The sequence below is a fragment of the Rhinopithecus bieti genome, unplaced genomic scaffold (genome assembly GCF_001698545.2).
Source record: "Rhinopithecus bieti isolate Rb0 unplaced genomic scaffold, ASM169854v2 scaffold_905, whole genome shotgun sequence".
Taxonomy (NCBI): domain Eukaryota; kingdom Metazoa; phylum Chordata; class Mammalia; order Primates; family Cercopithecidae; genus Rhinopithecus; species Rhinopithecus bieti.
The window spans coordinates 2,036,041-2,062,606 of NW_016803348.1; the positions used below are offsets into that span (position 1 = coordinate 2,036,041).

Here is a 26,566-nt window from a genome sequence, read left to right on the forward strand (position 1 = left end):
GGGAGGGATTGCATTGGGGAGTTATACATGATATAAATGATGAATTGATGGGTGCTGACGAGTTGATGGGTGCAGCACACCAACATGGCATAAGTATACATATGTAACAAACCTGCACGTTATGCACATGTACCCTAGAACTTAAAGTATAATAAAAAAATTAAAAAAAAAAAAGAAAAAAAATAAAACTGAGACACAAACATATACATTTGCCTAGGCTTCCACAGGGTCAGGGTCATCAATATCACTGCCTTCCACCTCCCCATCTTGTCCTACTGGAAGGTCTTAGGGGCAGTTAGACACGTGGAACTATCATCTCCTATGATAATAATGCTTTCTTATGAATACCTCCTGAAGGACGTGTCTGAGGCTGTTTTATAGTTAATGTTAAAAAAATAGTAGAAGGAGTAAACTCTAAAATAATGATAAAAGCATAGTACAATAAATACACAAACCAGTAACATAGTTGTTTATTATTGTATTATGAACTGTGCATGATTTTTTGTGCTCTACTCTCATATGACTGACAGAGGGTAGGTTTGTTTACACCAGCATCATCACAAACACATGAACACATGACTAATGCATTGCCCTATGACATAATGATGGCTACGGTATCATTAGCTGGTAGGAGGTTTTCAACTTCATCATGATTTTTTTTTTTTTTTAAGAGAGGTAAGATTGCTATGTTGCCCAGGCTGCTTTTGAACTTGTGGGCTCAAGTGATTCTTCTGCCTTGACCTCCCAAATTACAGGGAATACAGGCATAAGCCACTGCACTTGGTAGCTCTGTTATAATCTTATGGGACCATCCTTGTATATATGGTTCCTGGTTGACAGAAATATGCGGTGCATGGTTATACATAAATATTTTAGAATGTAGAAATCGATACTTACTGGGAAACCAACAGCCACTGCCAGGATGGCTGTGATCAGAAGGAGAACTTTCTTCATCTGCAAAATGGAGTAAATAAAATACAAAATAAGAAGAACTTTCATTTTATTCATAAATATCCTAGAAGTCAGCAAAAAGACTATGAATTCAAAAGATCCAGTTAAAGTACGAATTATTTGACAAATAGCTCTTTGAGTTTGAGCAAGTCACTTAAAATCGTAGGGAATCAATCTATTTGTTAATAAAGAACTTTTTAAAGATCAAATAAAAGGAGCTTTGTAATTTCATAACTATATTACACCGGTTGCTTTAAAAATAAGCATTCACATATTATTTAAGAATAATAATTCCTGTGTAACAAACCTACACATGTATCCCTGAACGTAAAATAAAAAATAAAAGAATAATACTTCTATGTACTTGTAAAGTACATAGTTTCTGGAAGAAATAATGCATTGGGTTATACAGAGAATGTTAGTTTTGGAAGTAAGAATGTTAGTTTGGAAGTAAGAAGTAAGTTTGAATTTAGTGATCTCAGAAAGTTCAACATTCCTTATACTAATGTCCATGAAAGTAGTGTAGGTGACAGATTTATTTGCACTCGTTCCAGGCAACCCCAAAAAGTCCATGATGTGAAGAAGGATCTGTTTTCATGCCTGCTAATACAAAATCCATCCTGCAGTCCATGTATCAAAGAGTAATTTTGACTTTCAAGTTTTATTATTTAATAAATAATAAAGAACTTTTCCAAAGCATTTTGTTGTATTTTAATTTTCACTGTAGATTCCTTATCATATCACACACACTGTTAAAATGTATCAATTACAATATCATTAATATTATATTTGAGAAAACTGAGCTAAATTAAAGATTTATTCAATAATTTTATAATGGAGTACACAATGAAACATAGAACACTTGCATTTACAAATATTTGTCATTAATACAATAAACGTGCATATTACTGGATTTGAAATAATAATGGGAAATTTTCTGTATTGGATGGTATCATTAGGCATTAATCCTCTTCTTTGTCATGGTGTGAATGCAGTATATGCTAGAGAACATGTTGGGGGTTCTGGGAAAGGCAATCAAGTTAAAATGTGGATTAGCTATGGGACTTTTCTTGAAGTTTGCCTCATATTTGTTAATTTATTAGTTTATAAAGTTTTTCTTGATAACTGATTAAGTATGAGATGTTATTCTAGGTGTTGCGTATGTATAGGCACACCTCATTTTATTGCACTTCATATCTTGTTTTTTACAAATTGAGTGGCAATTTGTGGCAATCCGGCCTCTAGCAAGTCTATCAGCACCATTTTTCCAACAGCACATGCTCACTGCGTGTCTCTGTGTCATATTTTGGTAATCCTAGCAATATTTTGTAGTTTTCAGTATTATAATATATTTTAATATCTATAAGACATTATAAATATGTAATAAGATTTTATTATACCTTGTCTGGTGATCTGTGATGAGTGATCTTTGGTGGTGTTACTTTGATCCAATTATTTGGGGCTGTTATGAGAAAAATAAGTGGCAAACTTATTTGACAAATGTTGTGAATGTTTTGATTGCTTCACTCACTGGCCATGCTCCCAGGTATCTCTTCCTCTCCTCAGGCTTTTCTATTTCCTGAGATATAAGAATATTAAATTTGGGCCCGTTAATAACCCTACAATACCCTCTAAGTGTTCTAATGAAAGGAAGAGTCACATGTCTCCTACTTTACATCAAAAGGTAAAAATGATTTAGTGAGGAAGGAATGTCAAAAGTCAAGATAAGATGAAAGGGAGGATCTTGCAGCAACTAGTTAGTCAAGTTGTGAATGCAAAGGAAAAGTTTAGAAGGACGTTAAAACTGCTACTACAATGAACACAGGAATGACAAGAAAGTGAGAGTCTTGTTTCCAATAAGGAGAAAGTTTTAGTTGTCTGGATAGATCAAACCAGCCAGCACATTTTCTTAAGCAGAAGCCTAATCGAGAACAAGGCCCCTATGCTCTTTAATTGCACAAAGCCCGAGAGATGTGAAGAAACTGCAGAAGAAAAGTCAGAAGCCAGCAGAGATTGGCTATAACATAAAAGTGCAATATAAAGCAGCAAGTGTTGATATAGAGGCTGCAGCGTTATTCAGAAAATCTAAGAACACTGATGAAGGTGTCTACAATAAGTAATAGATTTTTATTGTGGATGAAACAGTCTTATTTTGGAAAAAGATGCCATCTAGAACTTTCATAGCTAAAGAGAAGGAAACATTGCCTGGCTTCAAAGCTTCAAAGGACAGGCTGACTCTTTTTAAGGGATATAGCTGGTTTCCTAAATGGAAGCCAATGCTCATTTATCATTTCAAAAATCCTAGTGCCATTAAGAATTATACTAAATCTACTCTTCCTGTGCTCTATGGATGGAACAACAAAGCCTGGATGGCAGTACATCTAGCACAGCATGGTTTACTAAATGTTGTCAGCTCACTTCTTAGGAAAAAGTATTTTTTTCAAAATATTACTGTTCATTGAAAATGCACCTGAGCCCCCAAGAACTCTGAAGCAGATATTCAAAGCGATGAATGTTGTTTTCATGCCTGGTAACACAACATCCATTCTGCAGCCCATGGATCAAAGAGTAAATTTGACTTTCAGGTTTCATTATTGAATAAATACATTTTGTTAGGCCAAAGCTGGCAAAGACAATGATTTCTTCGATGGACCTGGGCAAAGTAAATTAAAAACCTTCTGTAAAATATTCACCACTCCAGATGCCATTAAGACCATTTGTGATTCATAGGAGGAGGCCAAAATATCAACATTACAGGAGGTTGGGAGAAGTTGATTCCAACTCTTGTGGATGACTTTGAGGAATTCAAGACTTCAGTGAAGGAAGTAACATGCAGATGTGGTGGAAATAGCAAGAGAACTAGAAGTGAAGCTTGAACATGTGACTTAATTGCTTCAATCTAATGGTAAAACTTGAGTGAATGAAAAATTGCCTCTTATGGATGAGCAAAGGAAGTGGTTTCTTGAGATGGAATCTACTCCTGGTGGAGACACTGTGAAATATTTTTCAAATGACAGTAAATGATTTAAAAACATAAACTTAATGGATAAAGCAGTGGCAGGGTTTTCAAGGATTGAGTACAATTTTGAAAGAAATATTGTGGGCAAAATGCTTCACGTGCTCCAAAATGCTACAGCATCGCATGCTACTGAGAAATCTTTTGTGAAAGGAAGAGTCAATCCATGTGTCAAACTTTGTTGTTGACTTATTTTAAGAAATTGCCACAGCCACCTTAGCCTTCAGAAACCATCACCCTGATCAGTCAGCAGCCATCAACATCAAGGCAAGACCATCCACCAGCAAAAAGATTATGACTCAGTGAAGACTGAGATAATTGTTAGTACTTTTGAGCAATAAAGTATGTTTTAATTAAGATTTTATGTTGTTTTCTAGACATACTGCTATTATGTTTAACATATAATGCTATAGTGTAATCATAACTTTTATGTACATTGGGAATCCAAGAAATTCACTTGACCTGCCTAACTGTGATACACATTCTATGGTGGTGGTTAAGAACTGAATCTGCAGTATCTCTGAAGTTTGCCTGTAATATCAGTTTGGAAAGTCCCTGATTTATGGATCTTTTAATCTCACTGTTACATTGTTATAGGTAAATACATTACAAAGTTTTCTAAAGATTATTTAATTTAATATTTTACATTGAGGAAAATGCCAATTTTTAATGTCATTATCATTTTGAAGTGCCTTTGAGATAGTGGAGATTCTAGGGAAATTTTATCACCTTTTGATGTTTCCTATATATCTATAAGACAAAAGAACACAGCGTAAAAAATGTAGCAACATTTTGATCTCTGCCTTTATTTTCTGATGTTAATCAAAATTTGAATTCAAATTCAAAAAAGTACCAGATAATCTAATAATTTTGAGAAGACAGGAATGTAAAATTCCAGTCAAGTTCAGACTTCTACAGGCAGATTGTTAATATAGGAAATCAAGAGTAAAAAATTATACAAACACTCACATGCATACACTCACACATTCTCACAGACACACACATACATATACATATACATAGTCTACTTTCTATGTGCAAAGCATTGTGGTGGGTGCTTTCAGGGATACAATGAGAAAGCATAATTTTTTCCATATGAGACTTCCACATGGAAGACAGTTACAGATATTTCTATAATACAATACAATATGGTGTGATATATACCATATGTAGAAATTGCAAAATATTGGGAGTATTTAGAAGAAGAAAGAGACAGGTTGAGGAAATAGTTTTAGAGAGGATAGAATTCAAGCAGGGCCTTTACAATTTCTTTCAACGGGTTTCAAGAATTATTGAAAACTACATTAAGCAAAGAAGTAAATAAAGCACATCACAGACTCTTCCAGATCATATCTTAGAATCAGGACATGGCATAATTACCAGATATCTCCTTTTATTTTTATACTTATCAAGTCATGATACCCATGGCAGTTTATTGCTGTGTGCTATAGAATAAATGATACCCCAGATAAATTAGATGCATCTTCCTAGAAAACTAATTTTATTCAAGAATTTATGGGAAAGACAAATGACTTTTATATTAAAATCAACATAAAATATTATGGAATGGAATGTAAGTACTGCATATATTTTAAAGATAAAAGAGGAGGCCAAAGAAATTGGCTCTTGCTCAGACATTAGAGAATCTCTGGCGGTGCACGTTCCCTCTCTTTGCTGACCTGATGGCCACAAAGTTAAAAATAAACCTGAGGCTCTGTTGTCTCACTCTGTCCGCACTCTCCCCAACCAGGATTCCGCTCCTACAAATATTTGTTTATGGTCACTCTAAAATAAATATTTACTGCAACAAGATAGTGATTTAAAAAAAAAAAGTTTTGCAAACAGAATACTAAAAATGATTTTCTAATTACTAAGTCTACAAATTCAAGCAACCATTACATGACAGTCTCAATAATTTAAATTTTTATGATTTAAAGAAAAATATATGGAGAGATGCTATATATTTATATTTACAAAATAGATATACAATCTTAGTTTACAATGATATTTAAGACCTTTCTTACCTCAAACGTTTCAGTCAGTTCTCTGTCTCCGACACTGTTATAAGAAATGACAAGTGTCTGGCCCTGAAATATTGCAGCTGTTTTATATACTCGAAGGTATAATGGATTGGAGAAATCTGTGGCTTAAAGGCTTCTCCCATAGGATCAGTTATTACTCACCAACTATCACACTATGTTGAAATTGGGGAATAACCAAAGTTTAGTTTCATAGAAACTACCAAATACCAAAATCTTTTGTGTTTTTTTCCTCCAAATTTTGTGTCTTGTATATTTGAAGCTTATCACTTTACATGTTGTTGTTCCGTTGTCTACTCTCACAATTTTTTTCCTTTACTTCCCACAATTTAAAATACCTCCAAGCATTTTACTGGTATTGATTATAATCTATTGCAAAGCATATTTGATAGTGCTGGAATCTTAAGAAAATAGAAAATCTAAAAATCATTAAAGATGGGATTAAAATCTTTTGCATGATTCTGCTTTCAGCTTCTTCATTTTATTATCAGGATTAGAGCTTCATAGATGAGTGAATTGTGTTTTTGGAGCACCACAGCATCTTGTTTACCTTATGGAACACTATACTCTGTTTCTCAACTAAAAATTCACTTGCAACAGAAAGGGTATCATCGTTAAGTGCTGGACTAGAAACTAGAGTCCACAAAACATTCAAGAATTACCTTAAATATGCATGCATGTTGTATATGCCTTTTACAAGAGTCATAAAATTTGAGCTTTAACTCATTTGAGAGCTTTCAAGAATATTCTATTATTGAGTTCAAGTTCTACTTCAAAAGAGGTTATATAGTTCAGATTGTAGTAGTAGTGCATCAAAGTCCCTTTTCTTCTTTTTATTTTTTCTAGAAATCAGTTCTCAAGGGAACTCAGAAAAATAATAACAGCTAAGTTTTTTTTTTGAGAACTTCAAGTGCTGAAGCACAAATTTAAATGCTTTATATAGATAATATAATTAAATCCCCCAAACCACCTTAAGAGGAAAGTACTATGATCAACACCATCCCATTCTGAGACTGAGAAGCAAGAATATTAGTAATCAGTTTGGGTATTATAACTAGTCTCTGGCAGATACTGAATTGAGCACCAGCCATTTGGTTCTAAAACCCACATTTATAACTAGTGCCTTATACTGTCACTGTAACAGAAGGTGAGAAAAATCAGTACAAAGTCAGAGAAACATTAAACTTCCTTTACCTCTACCTTAATGTTTAATCTTATCTCAATGATTTAAAGAAAACTACCTGAATCAGAAACTTAACATATTAAACCTGGTATGTTACTGTATATTGTTTTCTGTTTTGATCAATTTGGGGCTCACAGTACATTTCCCCAGGGCTGGGAATTACAGATGTGTGTGTGTGTATGTCTGTGTGTGTGTCTGTGTGTGTGTCTGTGTGTGTATTATCCATTTCCTTACCTAAAACCTGTCTTTCAATGTGTTTTACTTCAATTTCTTTTATCTGAAATTGCTCTAATAGAGGTTGGCAATTGCTACTGAATTGTGAAAACCATAAATGATTTTCTGTCCTTGTGTTACTTCAATTCTTTTGACATTTAACTGTGACTATTCCCATCTAGAAATCTCTTTTTCTCTTCCGTGGATTCTTTAAGCCAATTTTTCATGTTCTTTTCTTTTAGTAGCAACCATAGGTCTTATTTTCTGATTCTTTTTCTTTGATTTATTATACTTGACAGTTTATTTTCTTACTCTTCACTTTCTCTTATAATATAATCTACTTCTGACTCCTTAAGCTCTGCCTTCAGCTAAAACTCTTCTCTAATTACCCACAGTCTTGTATCCAACTGAATAAGCATCAAAACATCAAACCCAACCTATTCAAAACCTAGCTTACTACTTTTCCCTCTTAATACGATCCTCACTTTTATGTAATCTCTCAGCTGATGATCATCAATCACTCAGTTATCCAAGCAATCAATCTAAGACTCATCCTGTTTTTTTCTTGTGCCTTCTCTTCCACATCAAATAGTCGTTAACTTTTTCCTTCTTATAATGCTCTGGAATAAATCTCTTCCATCTTCTTTGTCTTTTCCTTAGTTTGGTTTCTCATTCTCTCCTAGAGTGTTATAGTAGCCTCTTATATAGAGTCCCTGTCGCCAGTATTTTCCTCTTCAAGCTATCTTCCACAGCAATGCTATAATGATCCTTAAAGTGGCTTTCAAAGTTTTAAAAATAAAAGCCACAGTAAAATATGCATTATACGTCATAACTCAGTCTGCACAAACACACATACACACACAACTAGGACAAGGATTTAATAAAATAATTTTATATTGTTTACATGAGGAACATACTGAAATTTTCAATTTTTTCAGGTATGTTCTAATCTAGTTTCTTACATGTCTTTCATTCTATTCTAATTTATATCTCTTAAATTCTAGTAGTGACCCACAAAATTCATTTCTCAATGGAAAGAGAAGGATTTAAATAGTGGCAGAATACTAACAATCTATAAAACGAAATAAACTGCTCATTGTATTCTTACTCACTTGAAGGTTTAAATTTTTAAAAATACAATATTGGGGAAAATTATTTTACTGAAACATTCTCTTCCTCATTGGCTTCTAAGCTCCATTAGGGCAAGGATGATGCATTTTAAATTCTTAGGTGTTGGATACCTAGCATAATGATTGCCCCATGACAGGTAATTAATAAACATTTGTTGTGCAAAAATATGCATTTGACTAGTTCCTAATATACTTGGAAAAACAAGAAGGAATTGTGTTTTGAAAGGAATAAGAAGATCAGAGGACTCCATTCTAGAAAAAGAAAGGCTAATTTGTATGAACAATTGAAGTTGTTGTAATGGAGTTCACTGGACAACTACCCAATACTTTCTGTTGCTATTGTTTGTAATATAATTTTGCCCCAATGGATAAAAATATGACTTAATATGAAAATATCCCAGGATTTTGTATAAAAGCATTCTTTTCGGTTACATTAAAAAAAAAAGAGTTTTCAGAAATTAAGGTCGATCCTTATCCATGTGCAAACATGTAGGCAAACCATGAGACTCAGTTTTCATACCTTGGTGTATAGCTAAAGGTATTTTAAATATTTAATTTAATATGTTGACTTCATAATATCAAATGTTGTGTCGTGCACATTGCAGATAGTAAATAATTGTCAGCTGTATTGAAGGAATATTCCTCTCTTAGCCATGTTTTATCTTCAAAGAAAATAAAAATTGCTAGTTTTTTAGGACAATCTCCCTTTACACATTATTTTAACAGTGAATTTGAGTAACTGAGGAAGAGAATAAACAGTTTTCATTGAACATTCCCTAGTTATTAGCTACACTTGAAATGACCTTTGTGGTTCATTTTCAAGGTGAAGCTGTCAGCTCTGGATTTGTGGAAGGTTTGTATTATTTTCCTCAGAAAAGTACTTTGATATAAAATCCAACAAAAGAAGCTATACATTTCTTATGTTCATTCATCTTTCCTGTATAGAACTAGATTCCAGTGAGCACTTTTTCCTTTCTTGATCTTTGTCTCCCATCTGTGTTGGCCCACAAATAGTTCTGATCAAGCCGGGAGGTTGTTGCCTAAATCTGTGACTATCCTGTTACTAAAATTGTAGCCACCATGAGGCAGTAGGAATAATGAAGTCAAGGATGGATAGCTCTAAGCTAAATGAGTTAGGACGAACTACAGATTTCACAGATAAGACTGTGTTTAGATATTTAAATCTTCATCTTTATTAGTTGTAAGTGGACAAATCAGGCTTTCTGAGTCTCAATTTTCATCTCTAAAGGGAATTGTCTCTGGAATTGAGAATACAATGAAATGAAAGGTATAAAAGCACTAATCATGTGTCTGACGCCATTAATGGTGGTTTCTGCAGCATCAGAGGCATTGGCTCAGGATATCCTTTAAGTGTAGCTTTGAGTAGATCAGACTTCTTGCTGCCACCCATTTTCAGGGGTCCTCAGATACATAGGTTCACTGGCTAATCTAAAGGTATATGAAAGCCACTTAAGTAGTAACTGGAATAAGATAGTGGCTTAATATGTTAATGAAATCTGAATGTAAGTAGGCAAATTCTGAAACCAAGTAGTGTCAGGTAGGGGTAATTATTCTTTCTGGTTGGCAATCTGGTTATGTGACCTCCACACAACCTCCCAGTATTGTCTAACTAACTGTAATCCTGGCTGAACTTATGCAGTAGAAGCTGGGTTTGCTTTCTTGTGTGAATCTTAATTCAATTGGCAAGAATGCAAAATATAGAAAAGCCTAACAATGTAAAAGTTACAGCTACAAAAATCCCCTCTGCAAATTCTTTAGTACATGATTGTCCTTAAAAGGCAAGGGCAATTGAAGGAACAGTAACCAGGATGTTTTACTGGAAAGAAAAGTTGTGAGTTGCTTCACAGGAAAGAGGTTGGACATGTTATATGAAAAAGTCATACGTTTATTTGGGGGGATTCAGATGGAAGAAGTAAAAACTAATTTGTCAAGTTATTAAATTACCCTATAAGAAAAACTTTTTAAAGAACGAAAACATCCATCTATGCAGATATTCAAGGAGTGGATAGATGACCAGAGGCTGAATTAAAGAGGGGATTTTTGTGTAGTCATTGGAATTTATTAAATGAACTCTCTGTAATTCCCCTTTCAACCATTATATTCTCAGACTGGGTGTTACAGGGATGAGAATTATTTACTGGAAGAGGTTAAGCAACTTACTAAATACAAAGGCACCATTATCATTAAAGGATTAGACATTAGTACTAGGGAAATGCCCACTGTGGGAAGCCTTATCAGTGGACTAACTCACTATTACAACAATAAGAGAGCAGAAATATTTTATTTCATATCTTTTGGCCTATGGATTTTGCAAAAATTCAAAGCATGCATACCTTTTAGGCAATCATCTTTCTCTGCTGTGAATTGGAAACCGTGATAAATGATCTGACCTTTACCAGGCTCACATATATGTTAATACTAAGGAGCAATTCTTAATTTTAAAAAGCCTGTGAGAGACTTTCTAAGAGAATAAATGCAAATTAATCCATGAATTCTCATTAAAACCTCTCCTAACATTATGCGTTCAACTAAAAGTCAACTTAGCATCTGTGGATTCCTACAAAATAATTAGAACCCTGTGTGTCAATGTTGTAGAATCTGAAGAGCTGTCAATTCCTGAATCTCTAGGGCATACTTGGCCCCAGCTGTAAAAACGGAAGTAGTTGCAGAGTTCTCATGCCCAGATTTCTTACTAACCACTGCCAGAGCCACTACCAGACAGCCCTATGTCCACCATACTGCTCACTGAAATGGGCTCGGCTTACATTGGCACCAACTATGTGCTTCATAAATATTGAGTGAAGGATTTAAGCTCCTCAGTACTTGTCTTGGACATTTCTTAGTGCTTTTTTTTTTTTGTCATTTATATCATAGCTTGAAGCCTGAAGAGCAACAGCTGAGAAGCCCTGCTTGTTAACTGTCCCCCACACTCATAACATATGGTTTTACCAGTATAATTTGAATGTATATCAAGTTTTATTAATAATTTTATATACCTCATGGCTTAAGTGGTAGAAAGGTCTATATTTTGTATATATTACAAATTGCCTATGTAACCTTTTCCTAAACTTCTCTTTCTCTTTGCAAAATATATAATATCTCCATTTAAAACTAATATTGCTTTAAATATGAATCCACCAAAAATTAAAGACCCCTTTCTACACACTATCATATATATTTTCTATAATGTTTGACTAGACCATAAGTATTTTGATATAAAACATGTTTTATTGTACTGGTGCCATGTCTGTATTACACAGAGCTCTGTCGACAGTCTTCCTGTGACTCTGCTGAGTAGATATTTTTCCCAGTTGCAAGAGTTTAAGAGAGAGGCCTGAGGAGTAATGCATATAGATCTGAATCATGCCCATCTAGATTTAACTTGGGCAAATCTCTTACCCTTTTACAATCATTTAGTTTATTTTTTTTTGAGAAGGAGTCTCAATCTGTCGCCCAGGCTGGAGTGTCGTGGCATGATCTCAGCTCACGGCAACCTTTGCCTCCTGGTATTAAGCAATTCTCTGTCTCAGCTTCCAGAGTAGCTGGGATTACAAGCACCTGCCACCATGCCCAGCTAATTTTGTGTTTTAATAGAGATGGAGTTTCACCATTTTGGCCAGGCTGGTCTTGAACTCTTGACCTCATGGTCCACCCACCTCGGCCTCCCAAAGTGCTGGAATTACAGATGTGAGCCACCATGCCTGGCGAAACATTTAGTTTTTTCCATATTAAAATGACAGTAACATGTTTTCCTATTTGCCACATAGCAGCAATAATTTAAACAAAACGATGCTTTCTATATGGCAGTGTGTTGACATCAAAAGTACAAACTTCAACTGCTAGTTTCCTTTGGGTATATATCTGATCTTCACCACATTAATTGTCCAAACTTTTAAGTTTTGTCCCGTTGTTTTATCTTTGAATTATCTAAGTATAAGAAGTCTTTTTTTGCATTTAACAAAGATTCTAATTACACTAAATCCTAAGGGATTCATATAATTAGATAATGACCTGCTAGGTGTACATTATTTAAGGTAACATTGTCAAAATGCTTATGAAACCGACAAGCACTTTTTTATATACACACCCCTCCCCACACACAAACAAGTGTGTATGTACATGCACACACATTCACCATAGATGTACATAGGATAAATTATAAAATTGCCCCATTTTACAGGTGAAGAAAATGTGCTTAGAAAGTTAGGTATTTAAGGTTACAAATCTATAAACTGTGTAACTGGAATTCAGAATTAATCAGTTCCTAACCACAAAACACAGAACATGAAATGAATTAGGGGAAAGTCCACCCAGTGAATCACAGTGGGATGGCAAAATTTTAAACAATTTCATTAGCTATTATTTTAAAACAATTTTTTATAATGAAAGAGAGGTTTCATTCAAATATACTTAAACAAAAGACTAGTTGACAACATAGTTTTTTAGTTTTATATGCTTTAAATAATAACTATATATTTTAAAACGTGGTACTTTTGATTGAGACAAGTGAAGTTTTGAAACTAACCAATTTTTTATTTTTTTATTTTAATTTTAGATGAAGTCTCACTCTGTCACTGGGCTGGAGTGCAGTGGTGCGATCTTGGCTCACTGCAGCCTCCGCCTCTTGGGTTCAAGCGACTCTCCTGCCTCAGCCTTCCGAATAGCTGGGACTGGAGGTGTCCACCACCACGCCCCCCAGCTAATTTTGTATTTTAGTAGATACCAGGTTTCACCGTGTTGGCCAGGATGGTTTCAATCTCTTGACCGCATGATCTGCTCGGCTCGGCTTCCCAACACAATTCTTAATAAAATTTGATATGATATAGAAATTGTTTTGGTAGACTTTTCATGTCTTATGATTTGTAAGACTTATAAATTAGTTCGTGACTGGCCAGCTGTTGACCTTTGCCATTTAAGTTTCGAAATTATGGATAGAATCAGGTTGTTTCCAAAGTAGTTTATATTTGTTAATTCATTAAACATTTATCGTGTTTTAATTATATGCCAGACACTAGGCATAGCACTGTAATACAATATTCAGGGAAGACATCGTCCATGCCTTCCTAGAGCCATAAGAGGCTATAAAGCTTCTTAGACAAATTGAACAAAATAACAATAGAATTTCTATGTGAAATGACTGAGGAAGTTCAGTACCATAGAAATACACAAAAGTAAAGATGTGAAAGTCAATAAGACATCAGCCAAATTAAGAGGATCAAGAGCAATGCTCCAGACAGAGGAAACAGAGTGTGAAATTTTGGAGATCACAGGTACAAGGCATATTCCACGGAGTATAAAGGAATTTACTTTGGCTAGAGTGTAATAATCAACGAAGGTAAATGGCAAACCATTTATCACCAGGACCAAGTGATTATGGACCTTTTAAGCCAAATAAAACATTTTGAAATTTAAACAGAGACCAATTGGAAGGTATTGAATGGTTTTAATGAAGGGAGGAACATGGTTAGGCTTCCGTTTCTGAATGGATCATTCTATGTTAGAAGACTGAATATGAAAGCATTGTATATCTTGATCCTCCCAAGCAAGGAGGGTGACCTTTAGGAGAGTTGTGACAATGAAGATAAAGAGAAAGAGATTGAAGAGATACTCATGAGAGAAAACCTTCAGAATATAGACTTGCATCCTTTGGTAATGACGAAGCTTATATTGACCTAAAACTTTCTGTTACTAATAATGATAAACTCTGGACAAAATGTGAAAACAACATTTTGAAGGCATTGAACAGTGATGGAATATAGGCAGAAACTCAAGGAAATTAATTTTGAGAGAAATGTCAGATAAACATTTATTTGTGTTTCCGTTTGTAGGCATTTCCCAACTTCAGAGTTGAGGGCAAAACTTCAAGAAGGAAGTCACAGTCTTTTAGCCTGAGGCATCAAAAGAGAGAGTTTGGGAATGGCTGAGGGAGAAAGTCCCATAAAGGTGAGAACTTCTGAATTAGGAGCCTTGAAATCTGTGTATGTATTTCTCCCAAATCCTTGGCTGACCCATAAAATATGCACATGCAAGACAAGATATTAAGGATCCCGGGGAAATCAATAGCTGGAAAACTGAAAACAAACAAACAAACAAACAAACAAACAAAAAAAAAAACAAAAAAAAAACAAAAAAAAAACTGAGCAGTCATTTCAGCAGTTTCTTTTGCAGTGGAGATGAGCAAGCAGTTAGAGTCCTACCTACCTGGAGGAAACTGATAAGCATTCCTGGCTTTTATTGAACCTGATAAGCATCCTTGGCTTTTATTGAATCTGATAAACATCCCTGGCTTTTATCAGAAAAGCAACCTTGTAACTGCAAACACCATGTTGATAGAATTGAGTTTTGCCCTAGCACTAAGGGTAAAAGTTAAATAAGAATATGAATAAGTAAAATAAACTGCAGGCCATTTTCTTAAGTGAAGCAACTCAGAAACAGAAAATGAAATACCATATGTCCTCACCTATTAGTGGAAGCTAAATAATGTGTGCATATGGGCATAGAGTATGGAATAAGAATTCGTGGATTGTTTTGTGTTTATTCTCTTAGAAAGTCTCTCAAACCCTTTTAAAATTAAAATTTCTCCTTAGTATTGACATATATGCGAGCCTGGTAAAGGTCAGATCATTTATCGTGGTTTCCAATTCACAGAAGAGAAGGATGATTGCCTAAAAGGTATGCATGCTTTGAATTTTGCAAAATCCATAGGCCAAAAGACNTCTTCCTGTGACTCTGCTGAGTAGATATTTTTCCCAGTTGCAAGAGTTTAAGAGAGAGGCCTGAGGAGTAATGCATATAGATCTGAATCATGCCCATCTAGATTTAACTTGGGCAAATCTCTTACCCTTTTACAATCATTTAGTTTATTTTTTTTTGAGAAGGAGTCTCAATCTGTCGCCCAGGCTGGAGTGTCGTGGCATGATCTCAGCTCACGGCAACCTTTGCCTCCTGGTATTAAGCAATTCTCTGTCTCAGCTTCCAGAGTAGCTGGGATTACAAGCACCTGCCACCATGCCCAGCTAATTTTTGTGTTTTTAATAGAGATGGAGTTTCACCATTTTGGCCAGGCTGGTCTTGAACTCTTGACCTCATGGTCCACCCACCTCGGCCTCCCAAAGTGCTGGAATTACAGATGTGAGCCACCATGCCTGGCGAAACATTTAGTTTTTTCCATATTAAAATGACAGTAACATGTTTTCCTATTTGCCACATAGCAGCAATAATTTAAACAAAAACGATGCTTTCTATATGGCAGTGTGTTGACATCAAAAGTACAAACTTCAACTGCTAGTTTCCTTTGGGTATATATCTGATCTTCACCACATTAATTGTCCAAACTTTTAAGTTTTTGTCCCGTTGTTTTTATCTTTGAATTATCTAAGTATAAGAAGTCTTTTTTTGCATTTAACAAAGATTCTAATTACACTAAATCCTAAGGGATTCATATAATTAGATAATGACCTGCTAGGTGTACATTATTTAAGGTAACATTGTCAAAATGCTTATGAAACCGACAAGCACTTTTTTATATACACACCCCTCCCCCACACACAAACAAGTGTGTATGTACATGCACACACATTCACCATAGATGTACATAGGATAAATTATAAAATTGCCCCATTTTACAGGTGAAGAAAATGTGCTTAGAAAGTTAGGTATTTAAGGTTACAAATCTATAAACTGTGTAACTGGAATTCAGAATTAATCAGTTCCTAACCACAAAACACAGAACATGAAATGAATTAGGGGAAAGTCCACCCAGTGAATCACAGTGGGATGGCAAAAATTTTAAACAATTTCATTAGCTATTATTTTAAAAACAATTTTTTATAATGAAAGAGAGGTTTCATTCAAATATACTTAAACAAAAGACTAGTTGACAACATAGTTTTTTAGTTTTATATGCTTTAAATAATAACTATATATTTTAAAACGTGGTACTTTTTGATTGAGACAAGTGAAGTTTTGAAACTAACCAATTTTTTATTTTTTTATTTTAATTTTTAGATGAAGTCTCACTCTGTCACTGGGCTGGAGTGCAGTGGTGCGATCTTGGCTCACTGCAGCCTCCGCCTCTTGGGTTCAAGCGACTCTCCTGCCTCAGCCTTCCGAATAGCTGGGACTGGAGGTGTCCACCACCACGCCCCCCAGCTAATTTTTGTATTTTTAGTAGATACCAGGTTTCACCGTGTTGGCCAGGATGGTTTCAATCTCTTGACCGCATGATCTGCTCGGCTCGGCTTCCCAACACAATTCTTAATAAAATTTGATATGATATAGAAATTGTTTTGGTAGACTTTTCATGTCTTATGATTTGTAAGACTTATAAATTAGTTCGTGACTGGCCAGCTGTTGACCTTTGCCATTTAAGTTTCGAAATTATGGATAGAATCAGGTTGTTTCCAAAGTAGTTTATATTTGTTAATTCATTAAACATTTATCGTGTTTTAATTATATGCCAGACACTAGGCATAGCACTGTAATACAATATTCAGGGAAGACATCGTCCATGCCTTCCTAGAGCCATAAGAGGCTATAAAGCTTCTTAGACAAATTGAACAAAAATAACAATAGAATTTCTATGTGAAATGACTGAGGAAGTTCAGTACCATAGAAATACACAAAAGTAAAGATGTGAAAGTCAATAAGACATCAGCCAAATTAAGAGGATCAAGAGCAATGCTCCAGACAGAGGAAACAGAGTGTGAAATTTTGGAGATCACAGGTACAAGGCATATTCCACGGAGTATAAAGGAATTTACTTTGGCTAGAGTGTAATAATCAACGAAGGTAAATGGCAAACCATTTATCACCAGGACCAAGTGATTATGGACCTTTTAAGCCAAATAAAACATTTTGAAATTTAAACAGAGACCAATTGGAAGGTATTGAATGGTTTTAATGAAGGGAGGAACATGGTTAGGCTTCCGTTTCTGAATGGATCATTCTATGTTAGAAGACTGAATATGAAAGCATTGTATATCTTGATCCTCCCAAGCAAGGAGGGTGACCTTTAGGAGAGTTGTGACAATGAAGATAAAGAGAAAGAGATTGAAGAGATACTCATGAGAGAAAACCTTCAGAATATAGACTTGCATCCTTTGGTAATGACGAAGCTTATATTGACCTAAAACTTTCTGTTACTAATAATGATAAACTCTGGACAAAATGTGAAAAACAACATTTTGAAGGCATTGAACAGTGATGGAATATAGGCAGAAACTCAAGGAAATTAATTTTTGAGAGAAATGTCAGATAAACATTTATTTGTGTTTCCGTTTGTAGGCATTTCCCAACTTCAGAGTTGAGGGCAAAAACTTCAAGAAGGAAGTCACAGTCTTTTTAGCCTGAGGCATCAAAAGAGAGAGTTTGGGAATGGCTGAGGGAGAAAGTCCCATAAAGGTGAGAACTTCTGAATTAGGAGCCTTGAAATCTGTGTATGTATTTCTCCCAAATCCTTGGCTGACCCATAAAATATGCACATGCAAGACAAGATATTAAGGATCCCGGGGGAAATCAATAGCTGGAAAACTGAAAAACAAACAAACAAACAAACAAACAAACAAACAAAAAAAAAAACAAAAAAAAAACTGAGCAGTCATTTCAGCAGTTTCTTTTGCAGTGGAGATGAGCAAGCAGTTAGAGTCCTACCTACCTGGAGGAAACTGATAAGCATTCCTGGCTTTTTATTGAACCTGATAAGCATCCTTGGCTTTTTATTGAATCTGATAAACATCCCTGGCTTTTTATCAGAAAAGCAACCTTGTAACTGCAAACACCATGTTGATAGAATTGAGTTTTGCCCTAGCACTAAGGGTAAAAGTTAAATAAGAATATGAATAAGTAAAATAAACTGCAGGCCATTTTCTTAAGTGAAGCAACTCAGAAACAGAAAATGAAATACCATATGTCCTCACCTATTAGTGGAAGCTAAATAATGTGTGCATATGGGCATAGAGTATGGAATAAGAATTCGTGGATTGTTTTGTGTTTATTCTCTTAGAAAGTCTCTCAAACCCTTTTTAAAATTAAAAATTTCTCCTTAGTATTGACATATATGCGAGCCTGGTAAAGGTCAGATCATTTATCGTGGTTTCCAATTCACAGAAGAGAAGGATGATTGCCTAAAAGGTATGCATGCTTTGAATTTTTGCAAAATCCATAGGCCAAAAGATATGAAATAAAATATTTCTGCTCTCTTATTGTTGTAATAGTGAGTTAGTCCACTGATAAGGCTTCCCACAGTGGGCATTTCCCTAGTACTAATGTCTAATCCTTTAATGATAACGGTGCCTTTGTATTTAGTAAGTTGCTTAACCTCTTCCAGTAAATAATTCTCATCCCTGTAACACCCAGTCTGAGGATATTATGGTTGAAAGGGGAATTACAAAGAGTTCATTTAATAAATTCCAATGACTACACAAAAATCTCCTCTGCTGTAATTCAGTCTCTGGTCATCTATCCACTCCTTGAATATCTGCATAGATGGATGTTTTCGTTCTTTAAAAAGTTTTTCTTATAGAGTAATTTAATACCTTGATAAATTAGTTCTTACTTCTTCCATCTGAATCCCCCCAAATAAACGTATGACTTTTTCATATAACATGTCCAACCTCTTTCCTATGAAGCCACTCACAACTTTTCTTTCCAGTAAAACATCCTGGTTACTGTTCCTTCAATTGCCCTTGCCTTTTAAGGACAATCATGTGCTGAAGAATTTGCAGAGGGGATTTTTGTAGCTGTAACTTTTACATTGTTAGGCTTTTCTATATTTTGCATTCTTGCCAATTGAATTAAGATTCACACAAGAAGGCAACCCCAGCTTGTACTGCATAAATTCAACCAGGATTACAGCTTGTTAGACAATACTGGGAGGTTGTGTGGAGGTCACATAACCAGATTTCCAACCAGAAAGAATAATTACCCCTACCTGACACTGCTTGGTTTCAGAATTTGCCTACTTACATTCAGATTTAATTAACATATTAAGCCCCTATCTTATTCCAGTTACTACTTAAGTGGCTGTCATACACCTTCAGATTAGCCAGCGAACCTACGTATCTGAGGACCCCTGAAAATGGGTGGCAGCAAGAAGTCTGATCTACTCAAAGCTACACTTAAAGGATATCCTGAGCCAATGCCTCTGATGCTGCCAAAACCACCATTAATGATGTCAGACACATGATTAGTGCCTTTATACCGTTCATTTCATTGTATTCTCAATTCCAGAGACAATTCCTTTAGAGATGAAAATTGAGACTCAGAAAGCCTGATTTGTCCACTTACAACTAATAAAGATGAAGATTTAAATATCTAAACACAGTCTTATCTGTGAAATCTTTAGCTCTTCCTAACTCATTTAGCTTGGAGCTATCCATCCTTGACTTCATTATTCCTACTGCCTCATGGTGGCTAGAATTTTAGTAACAGGATAGTCACAGATTTATGCAGCAACCTCCTGGCTTGATCAAAACTACCTGTGAGCCAACAGAAATGAGAGCCAAAGATCAAGAAAGCAAAAAGTACTCACTAGACTGCAGTTCTGTGCAGGAAAGACGAATCAACATAAGAAATATATAGCTTCTTTTTGTTGGGTTTTTCTATCAAAGTACTTTCCTGAAGAAAATAATACAAACCTTCCACAAATCCAGAGTTGACAGCTTCACCTTGAAATGAACTACAAAGGTCATTTCAAACGTATCTTAATAACTTGAGAATGTTCAATGAAAACTGTTTATTCTCTTCCTCAGTTACTCAAATTCACTGTTAAAATAATCTGTAGAAGGAGATTGTCCTGAAAAACTAGCAATTTTTATTTTCTTTGAAGATAAAAACATGGCTAAGAGAGGAATATTCCTTCAATACAGCTTACAATTATTTACTATCTGCAATGTGCACGACACAACATTTAATATTACGAAGTCAACATATGAAACTGAATATTTAAAATATATTTAGTTATACACCAAAGGTATGAAAACTGAGTCTTATGGATTGCCTACATGTTTGCACATGGATAAGGATTGGCCTTAATTTCTGAAAACTGTATTTTTTTATGTAACTGAAAAATAATGCTTTTCATACAAAATTCTGGCATAAATATTTTCATATTAAGTCATATTTTTATCCATTGGTGCAAAATTTTATTATAAACAGTAGCAACAGAAGGTATTGGGCAGTTGTCCAGTGAGCTTCATCATAATAACTTTCAATTGTTCATACAAATTAGCCTTTCTTTTTCTAGATTAGAGTCCTCTGATCTTATTCCTTTCAAAACACAATTCCTTCTTGTTTTCCCAAATATATTAGGAACTAGTCAAATGCATATTCTTTGGGAAACAAGTATTTATTGATTACCTATTATAGGACAATCATTATGCTAGGTGTCCAACACCTAAGAATTTAAAATGCATCATTCTTGCTCTAATGGAGCTTAGGAGCCAATGAGGAAGAAAATGTTTCAGAAAATAATTTCCCCAATATTTTATTTTAAAGTATTTTAAACCTTCAAATGAGTAAGAATAATACACTGAGCAGTTCATTTCGTTTTCTAGATTGTTAGTATTCTGCCACTATTTAAATCTTTCTCTTTTCATTGAGAAATGAATTTTTTCAGTCACTACTTGAATTTAAAGATATAAATTAGAATAGAATGAAAGACACGTTAAAAAACTAGTTAAAATATAGCATCCCTGAAATAAAATTGAAAATTTTAGTATGTTCCTCATGTAAACAAGATAAAAATCATTTTATTAAACTCTTGTTTCAGTTGTGTGTGTGTGTGTGTGTGTGTGTGTGTGTGTGTGCAGACTGATTTATGGCATATATGGCAAAATACATTTTTCTTTTTACTGTGGCTTTTGTTTTAAAACTTTGAAAGCTACTTTAAAGAGCATTATAGGGTGACTGAGGGAGATATCTTGAAGAGGAAAAATACTGGGAATAGGGACTCTAAGTAAGAGGTTACTGTAACACTCTAGGACAATGAGAAACAAAACCAAGGAAAAGACAAGGAAGTAGAAAGATTTATTCAAGGACATTACAAGAAGAAAAAAGTAAATGACCATTCGATGTGGAAGAGAAGGCACAAGAAAAAAACAGGATGAGTCTTAGATTGATTGCTTGGATAACTGAGTGATTGATGATCATCAGCTGAGGGATTAAATAAAAGTGAGGAGCATATAAAGAGGGATAAATAAGTTAGGTTTTGAATAGGTTGGGTTTGATGTACCATCAAACTTCTAAATGGATTATTCAGTTGGATACAGAAATAGAAAATGAAATACCACATGTCTTCACTTACTAGTGGAAGCTAAATAATGTGTATACAAGGACATAGAGTATGGAATAATACTCAGAAAAGTGGGATTGTGGGAGAGGGCTGAGGGGTGAGAACTGACTTAATGGTCACATTATACTTTATTTGGCTGATAGTTACACTAAAAGTCCAGACTTATCACTACACAATATATTCATGAAGCAAAAGTGCTCTGGTGGTACTTAAAAATATGCAAATAATTTTTTTTTTTAAAAGGTAATACAAAACAAAACAAAAACCTCCACAAGAACAATATGAGCAATGCAACATTCTTCAGAGGAAGATGAAAGAATACAGGTTTTCTATCTTATCATTTACAAAGTCAAGCATACAGTCCAAAGTAAAACTAAAACAAAACAAAAACCTTACATATATGACAGAAGCAAGTGAATGTGACCTGTTCTTGAGAGCAAAAATCATTCAGTATAGATCCAGAGACAACCTACATATTGAAATCAGCAGATAAAAACTTCAACCGGGCTCCAACCATTCCAAGGTGGCTGAATAGGAAGAGCTCTGGTTTGTAGCTCCCAGCATGATTGACACAGAAGACAGGTGATTTCTGCATTTCCAACTGAGGTACCTGGTTCATCTCATTCAGACTGATTGGACAGTGGGTGCAGCCCATGGAGGGTGAACTGAAGCAGGGTGGGTCATTGCCTCACCCAGAAGTGCAAGGGGTCTGGGAATTTCCCTTTCCTTGTCAAGGAAAGCTGTAACAGACTACCTGGAAAAATGGGACTCCCTGCTCAAATACTGTGCTTTTCCCAAGGTCCTAGCAACCGGTAGACAAGATGATTATCTCCCATGCCTGGCTTGGCGGTTCTGATGCCCACAGAGCCTCGCTCACTGCTAGTGCAGCAGTCTGAGATGGATCTGTGAGACTGCAGCCTGCCTGGGGGAGGGGTGTCTGCCATTGTTGAGCCTTGAGTAGGTAAACAAATGTCTGGGAAGCTCGAACTGGGTGGAGCCCACCACAGCTCAACCAGGCCTACTGCCTCTAGACTCCACCTCTGTGGGTAGGGCATAGTTGAACAAAAGGCAGCAGACAACTTCTGCAGACTTAAACATCCCTGTCCAACAGCTCTGAAGAGAGCAGTGGTTCTCCTAGCACCACATTTGAGCTCTGAGAATGGACAGACTGCCTCCGCAAGTGGATCCCTGACCCCATGTAGCCTAACTAGGAGACACCGCCCAGTAGGAGCCGACAGACACCTCATGTCGGCAGCTGCCCCTTTGGGATGAAGCTTCCAGAGGAAGGACCAGGCAGAAATATTTGCTGTTCTGCAATATTTGCTGTTCTGCAGCCTCCGCCAGTGATACCCAGGCAAACAGGGTCTGGAGTGGACCTCCAGCAAACTCCAACAGACCTGCAACAGAGGGACCTGTCTGTTAGAAGGAAAACTAATAAACAGAAAGGAATAGCATCAACATCAACAAAAGGTCATTTACACCAAAACCCCATCTGTAGGTTACCAACATCAAAGACCAAAGGTAGATAAAACCACAAAGATGGGGAGAAATCAGAGATGAAAAGGTGAAAATTCTAAAATCAGAGCACCTCTTTTCCTCCAAAGGATTGCAGCTCCTTGCCAGCAGCAGAACAAAGTTGGATGGAGAATGACTTTGATGAGTTGACAGAAGTAGGCTACAGAATTTCGGTACTAACAAACTTCTCTGAGCTAAAGGAAGATGTTCAAACCCATTGCAAGGAAGCTAAAACCTTGAAAAAAGATTAGACAAATGGCTAACTAGAATAAACAGTGTAGAGAAGACCTTAAATGACCTGATGGAGCTTAAAATCATGGCATGAGAACTTTGTGATGCTACACAAGCTTCAATAGCTGATTCAATCAAGTGAAAGAAAGGATATCAGTGATTGAAGATCAAGTTAATGAAATAAAGTGAGACGACACAGTTAGAGGAAAAAAAGAGTAAAAGAAATGAGCAAAGTCTCCAAGAAATATGGGACTATGTGAAAAGACCAAATCTACATTTGATTGGTGTACCTAAAAGTGATGGGGAGAATGGAACCATGTTGGAAAACACTCTTCAGGTTATTATCCAGGAGAACCTCCCCAATCTAGCAAGGCAGGCCAATGTTTAAATTCAGGAAACACAGAGAACACAACAAAGATACTTCTCGAGAAGAGCAACCCCAAGAGACCTAATTGTCAGATACTCCATGGTTAAAATGAAGGACAAAGTGTTAAGAGAAGCCAGAGAGAAAGGTCGAGTTACCCACAAAGGGAAGCTCATCAGACAAACAGCAGATCTCTCAACAGAAACCCTCCAAGCCAGAGAGAGTGGGGCCAATATTCAACATTCTTAAAGAAAAGAATTTTCACCCCAGAATTTCATATCCAGCCAAACTAAGCTTCATAGTGAAGGAGAAATAAAATCCTTTACAAACAAGCAAAACTGTGAGATTTTGTCACCACCAGGCCTGCCTTACAAGAGTTCCTGAAGGTAGCACTAAAGATGGAAAGAAACAAGCAGTACCATCCACTGCAAAATTGTAAAGACCATCGATGCTATGAAGAAACTGCATCAATTAACAGGAAAATAACCAGCGAACATCAAAATGACAGGATAAAATTAACACATAACAATATTAACCTTAAGTGTAAATGGGCTACATGCCCCAATTAAAAGACACAGACTGGCAAATTGGATGAAGACTCAAGACACATCAGTGTGCTATGTTCAGGAGACCCATCTCACGTGCAAAGACACATATAGGCTCAAAATAAAGGGATGGAGAAATATCTACCAAGCAAATGGAAAACAAAACAAAACAAAACAAAAAAAGCGGGGCTGCAATCCTAGTCTCTGATAAAACAGACCTTAAACCAACAAAGATCAAAAAAGACAAAGAAGGCCGTTACATAATGGTAAAGGGATCAATTCAACAAAAGAGCTAACTATCCTAAATTTATATGCACACAATACAGGAGCACCCAGATTCATAAAGCAAGTCCTTAGAGACCTACAAAGAGACTTAGACTCCCACACAATAATAATGGGAGATTTTTAACACCCCACTGTCAACATTAGACAGATCAATGAGACAGAAGGTTAACAAGGATATCAAGGACCTGATCTCAGCTCTGGACCAGTGGACCTATTAGACATCTACAGAACTTTCCACCTCAAATCAACAGAATATACATTCTTCTCAGCACCACATCACACTTATTCTAAAATTGACCACATAATTGGAAGTAAAGCACTCCTCAGCAAATGTAAAAGAACAGAAACCACAACAAAATGTCCCTCAGACCACAGTGCAATCAAATTAGAACTCAGGATTAAGAAACTGGCTCAAAACCGCATAATTACATGGAAACTGAACAACTGGCTCCTGAATGACTACTGGGTAAATAACAAAATGAGGGAAGAAATAAGGATGGTCTTTGAAACCAATGAGAACAAAGACAAAGACAAATGACAAAGACAAAGACAAAGACAAATGACAAAGACAATGACAAATGACAAAGACAAAGACAAAGACAAATGACAAAGACAATGACAAATGACAAAGACAAAGACAAATGACAAAGACAATGACAAATGACAAAGACAAAGACAAATGNTGCAGACTTAAACATCCCTGTCCAACAGCTCTGAAGAGAGCAGTGGTTCTCCTAGCACCACATTTGAGCTCTGAGAATGGACAGACTGCCTCCGCAAGTGGATCCCTGACCCCCATGTAGCCTAACTAGGAGACACCGCCCAGTAGGAGCCGACAGACACCTCATGTCGGCAGCTGCCCCTTTGGGATGAAGCTTCCAGAGGAAGGACCAGGCAGAAATATTTGCTGTTCTGCAATATTTGCTGTTCTGCAGCCTCCGCCAGTGATACCCAGGCAAACAGGGTCTGGAGTGGACCTCCAGCAAACTCCAACAGACCTGCAACAGAGGGACCTGTCTGTTAGAAGGAAAACTAATAAACAGAAAGGAATAGCATCAACATCAACAAAAAGGTCATTTACACCAAAACCCCATCTGTAGGTTACCAACATCAAAGACCAAAGGTAGATAAAACCACAAAGATGGGGAGAAATCAGAGATGAAAAGGTGAAAATTCTAAAAATCAGAGCACCTCTTTTCCTCCAAAGGATTGCAGCTCCTTGCCAGCAGCAGAACAAAGTTGGATGGAGAATGACTTTGATGAGTTGACAGAAGTAGGCTACAGAATTTCGGTACTAACAAACTTCTCTGAGCTAAAGGAAGATGTTCAAACCCATTGCAAGGAAGCTAAAAACCTTGAAAAAAGATTAGACAAATGGCTAACTAGAATAAACAGTGTAGAGAAGACCTTAAATGACCTGATGGAGCTTAAAATCATGGCATGAGAACTTTGTGATGCTACACAAGCTTCAATAGCTGATTCAATCAAGTGAAAGAAAGGATATCAGTGATTGAAGATCAAGTTAATGAAATAAAGTGAGACGACACAGTTAGAGGAAAAAAAGAGTAAAAAGAAATGAGCAAAGTCTCCAAGAAATATGGGACTATGTGAAAAGACCAAATCTACATTTGATTGGTGTACCTAAAAGTGATGGGGAGAATGGAACCATGTTGGAAAACACTCTTCAGGTTATTATCCAGGAGAACCTCCCCAATCTAGCAAGGCAGGCCAATGTTTAAATTCAGGAAACACAGAGAACACAACAAAGATACTTCTCGAGAA

The 26,566-nt window shown here is 35.9% G+C and overlaps 1 protein-coding gene across 1 annotated transcript in view; it reads right to left on the reverse strand.

The window, feature by feature from the left end:
- The window catches only part of FDCSP (follicular dendritic cell secreted protein), a 10,098-nt gene extending 3,998 nt beyond the window's left edge, over positions 1-6,100 (reverse strand). Inside the window, exons 1-2 of the mRNA XM_017879224.1 lie at positions 5,992-6,100; positions 898-954 (exon numbers count right to left, since the gene is read on the reverse strand). Of these exons, the coding sequence (XP_017734713.1) occupies positions 898-954 (57 nt within the window). The 5' untranslated portion in view covers positions 5,992-6,100. The remainder of the gene's footprint in view (positions 1-897; positions 955-5,991) is intronic.
- Positions 6,101-26,566: the final 20,466 nt, after the last annotated feature.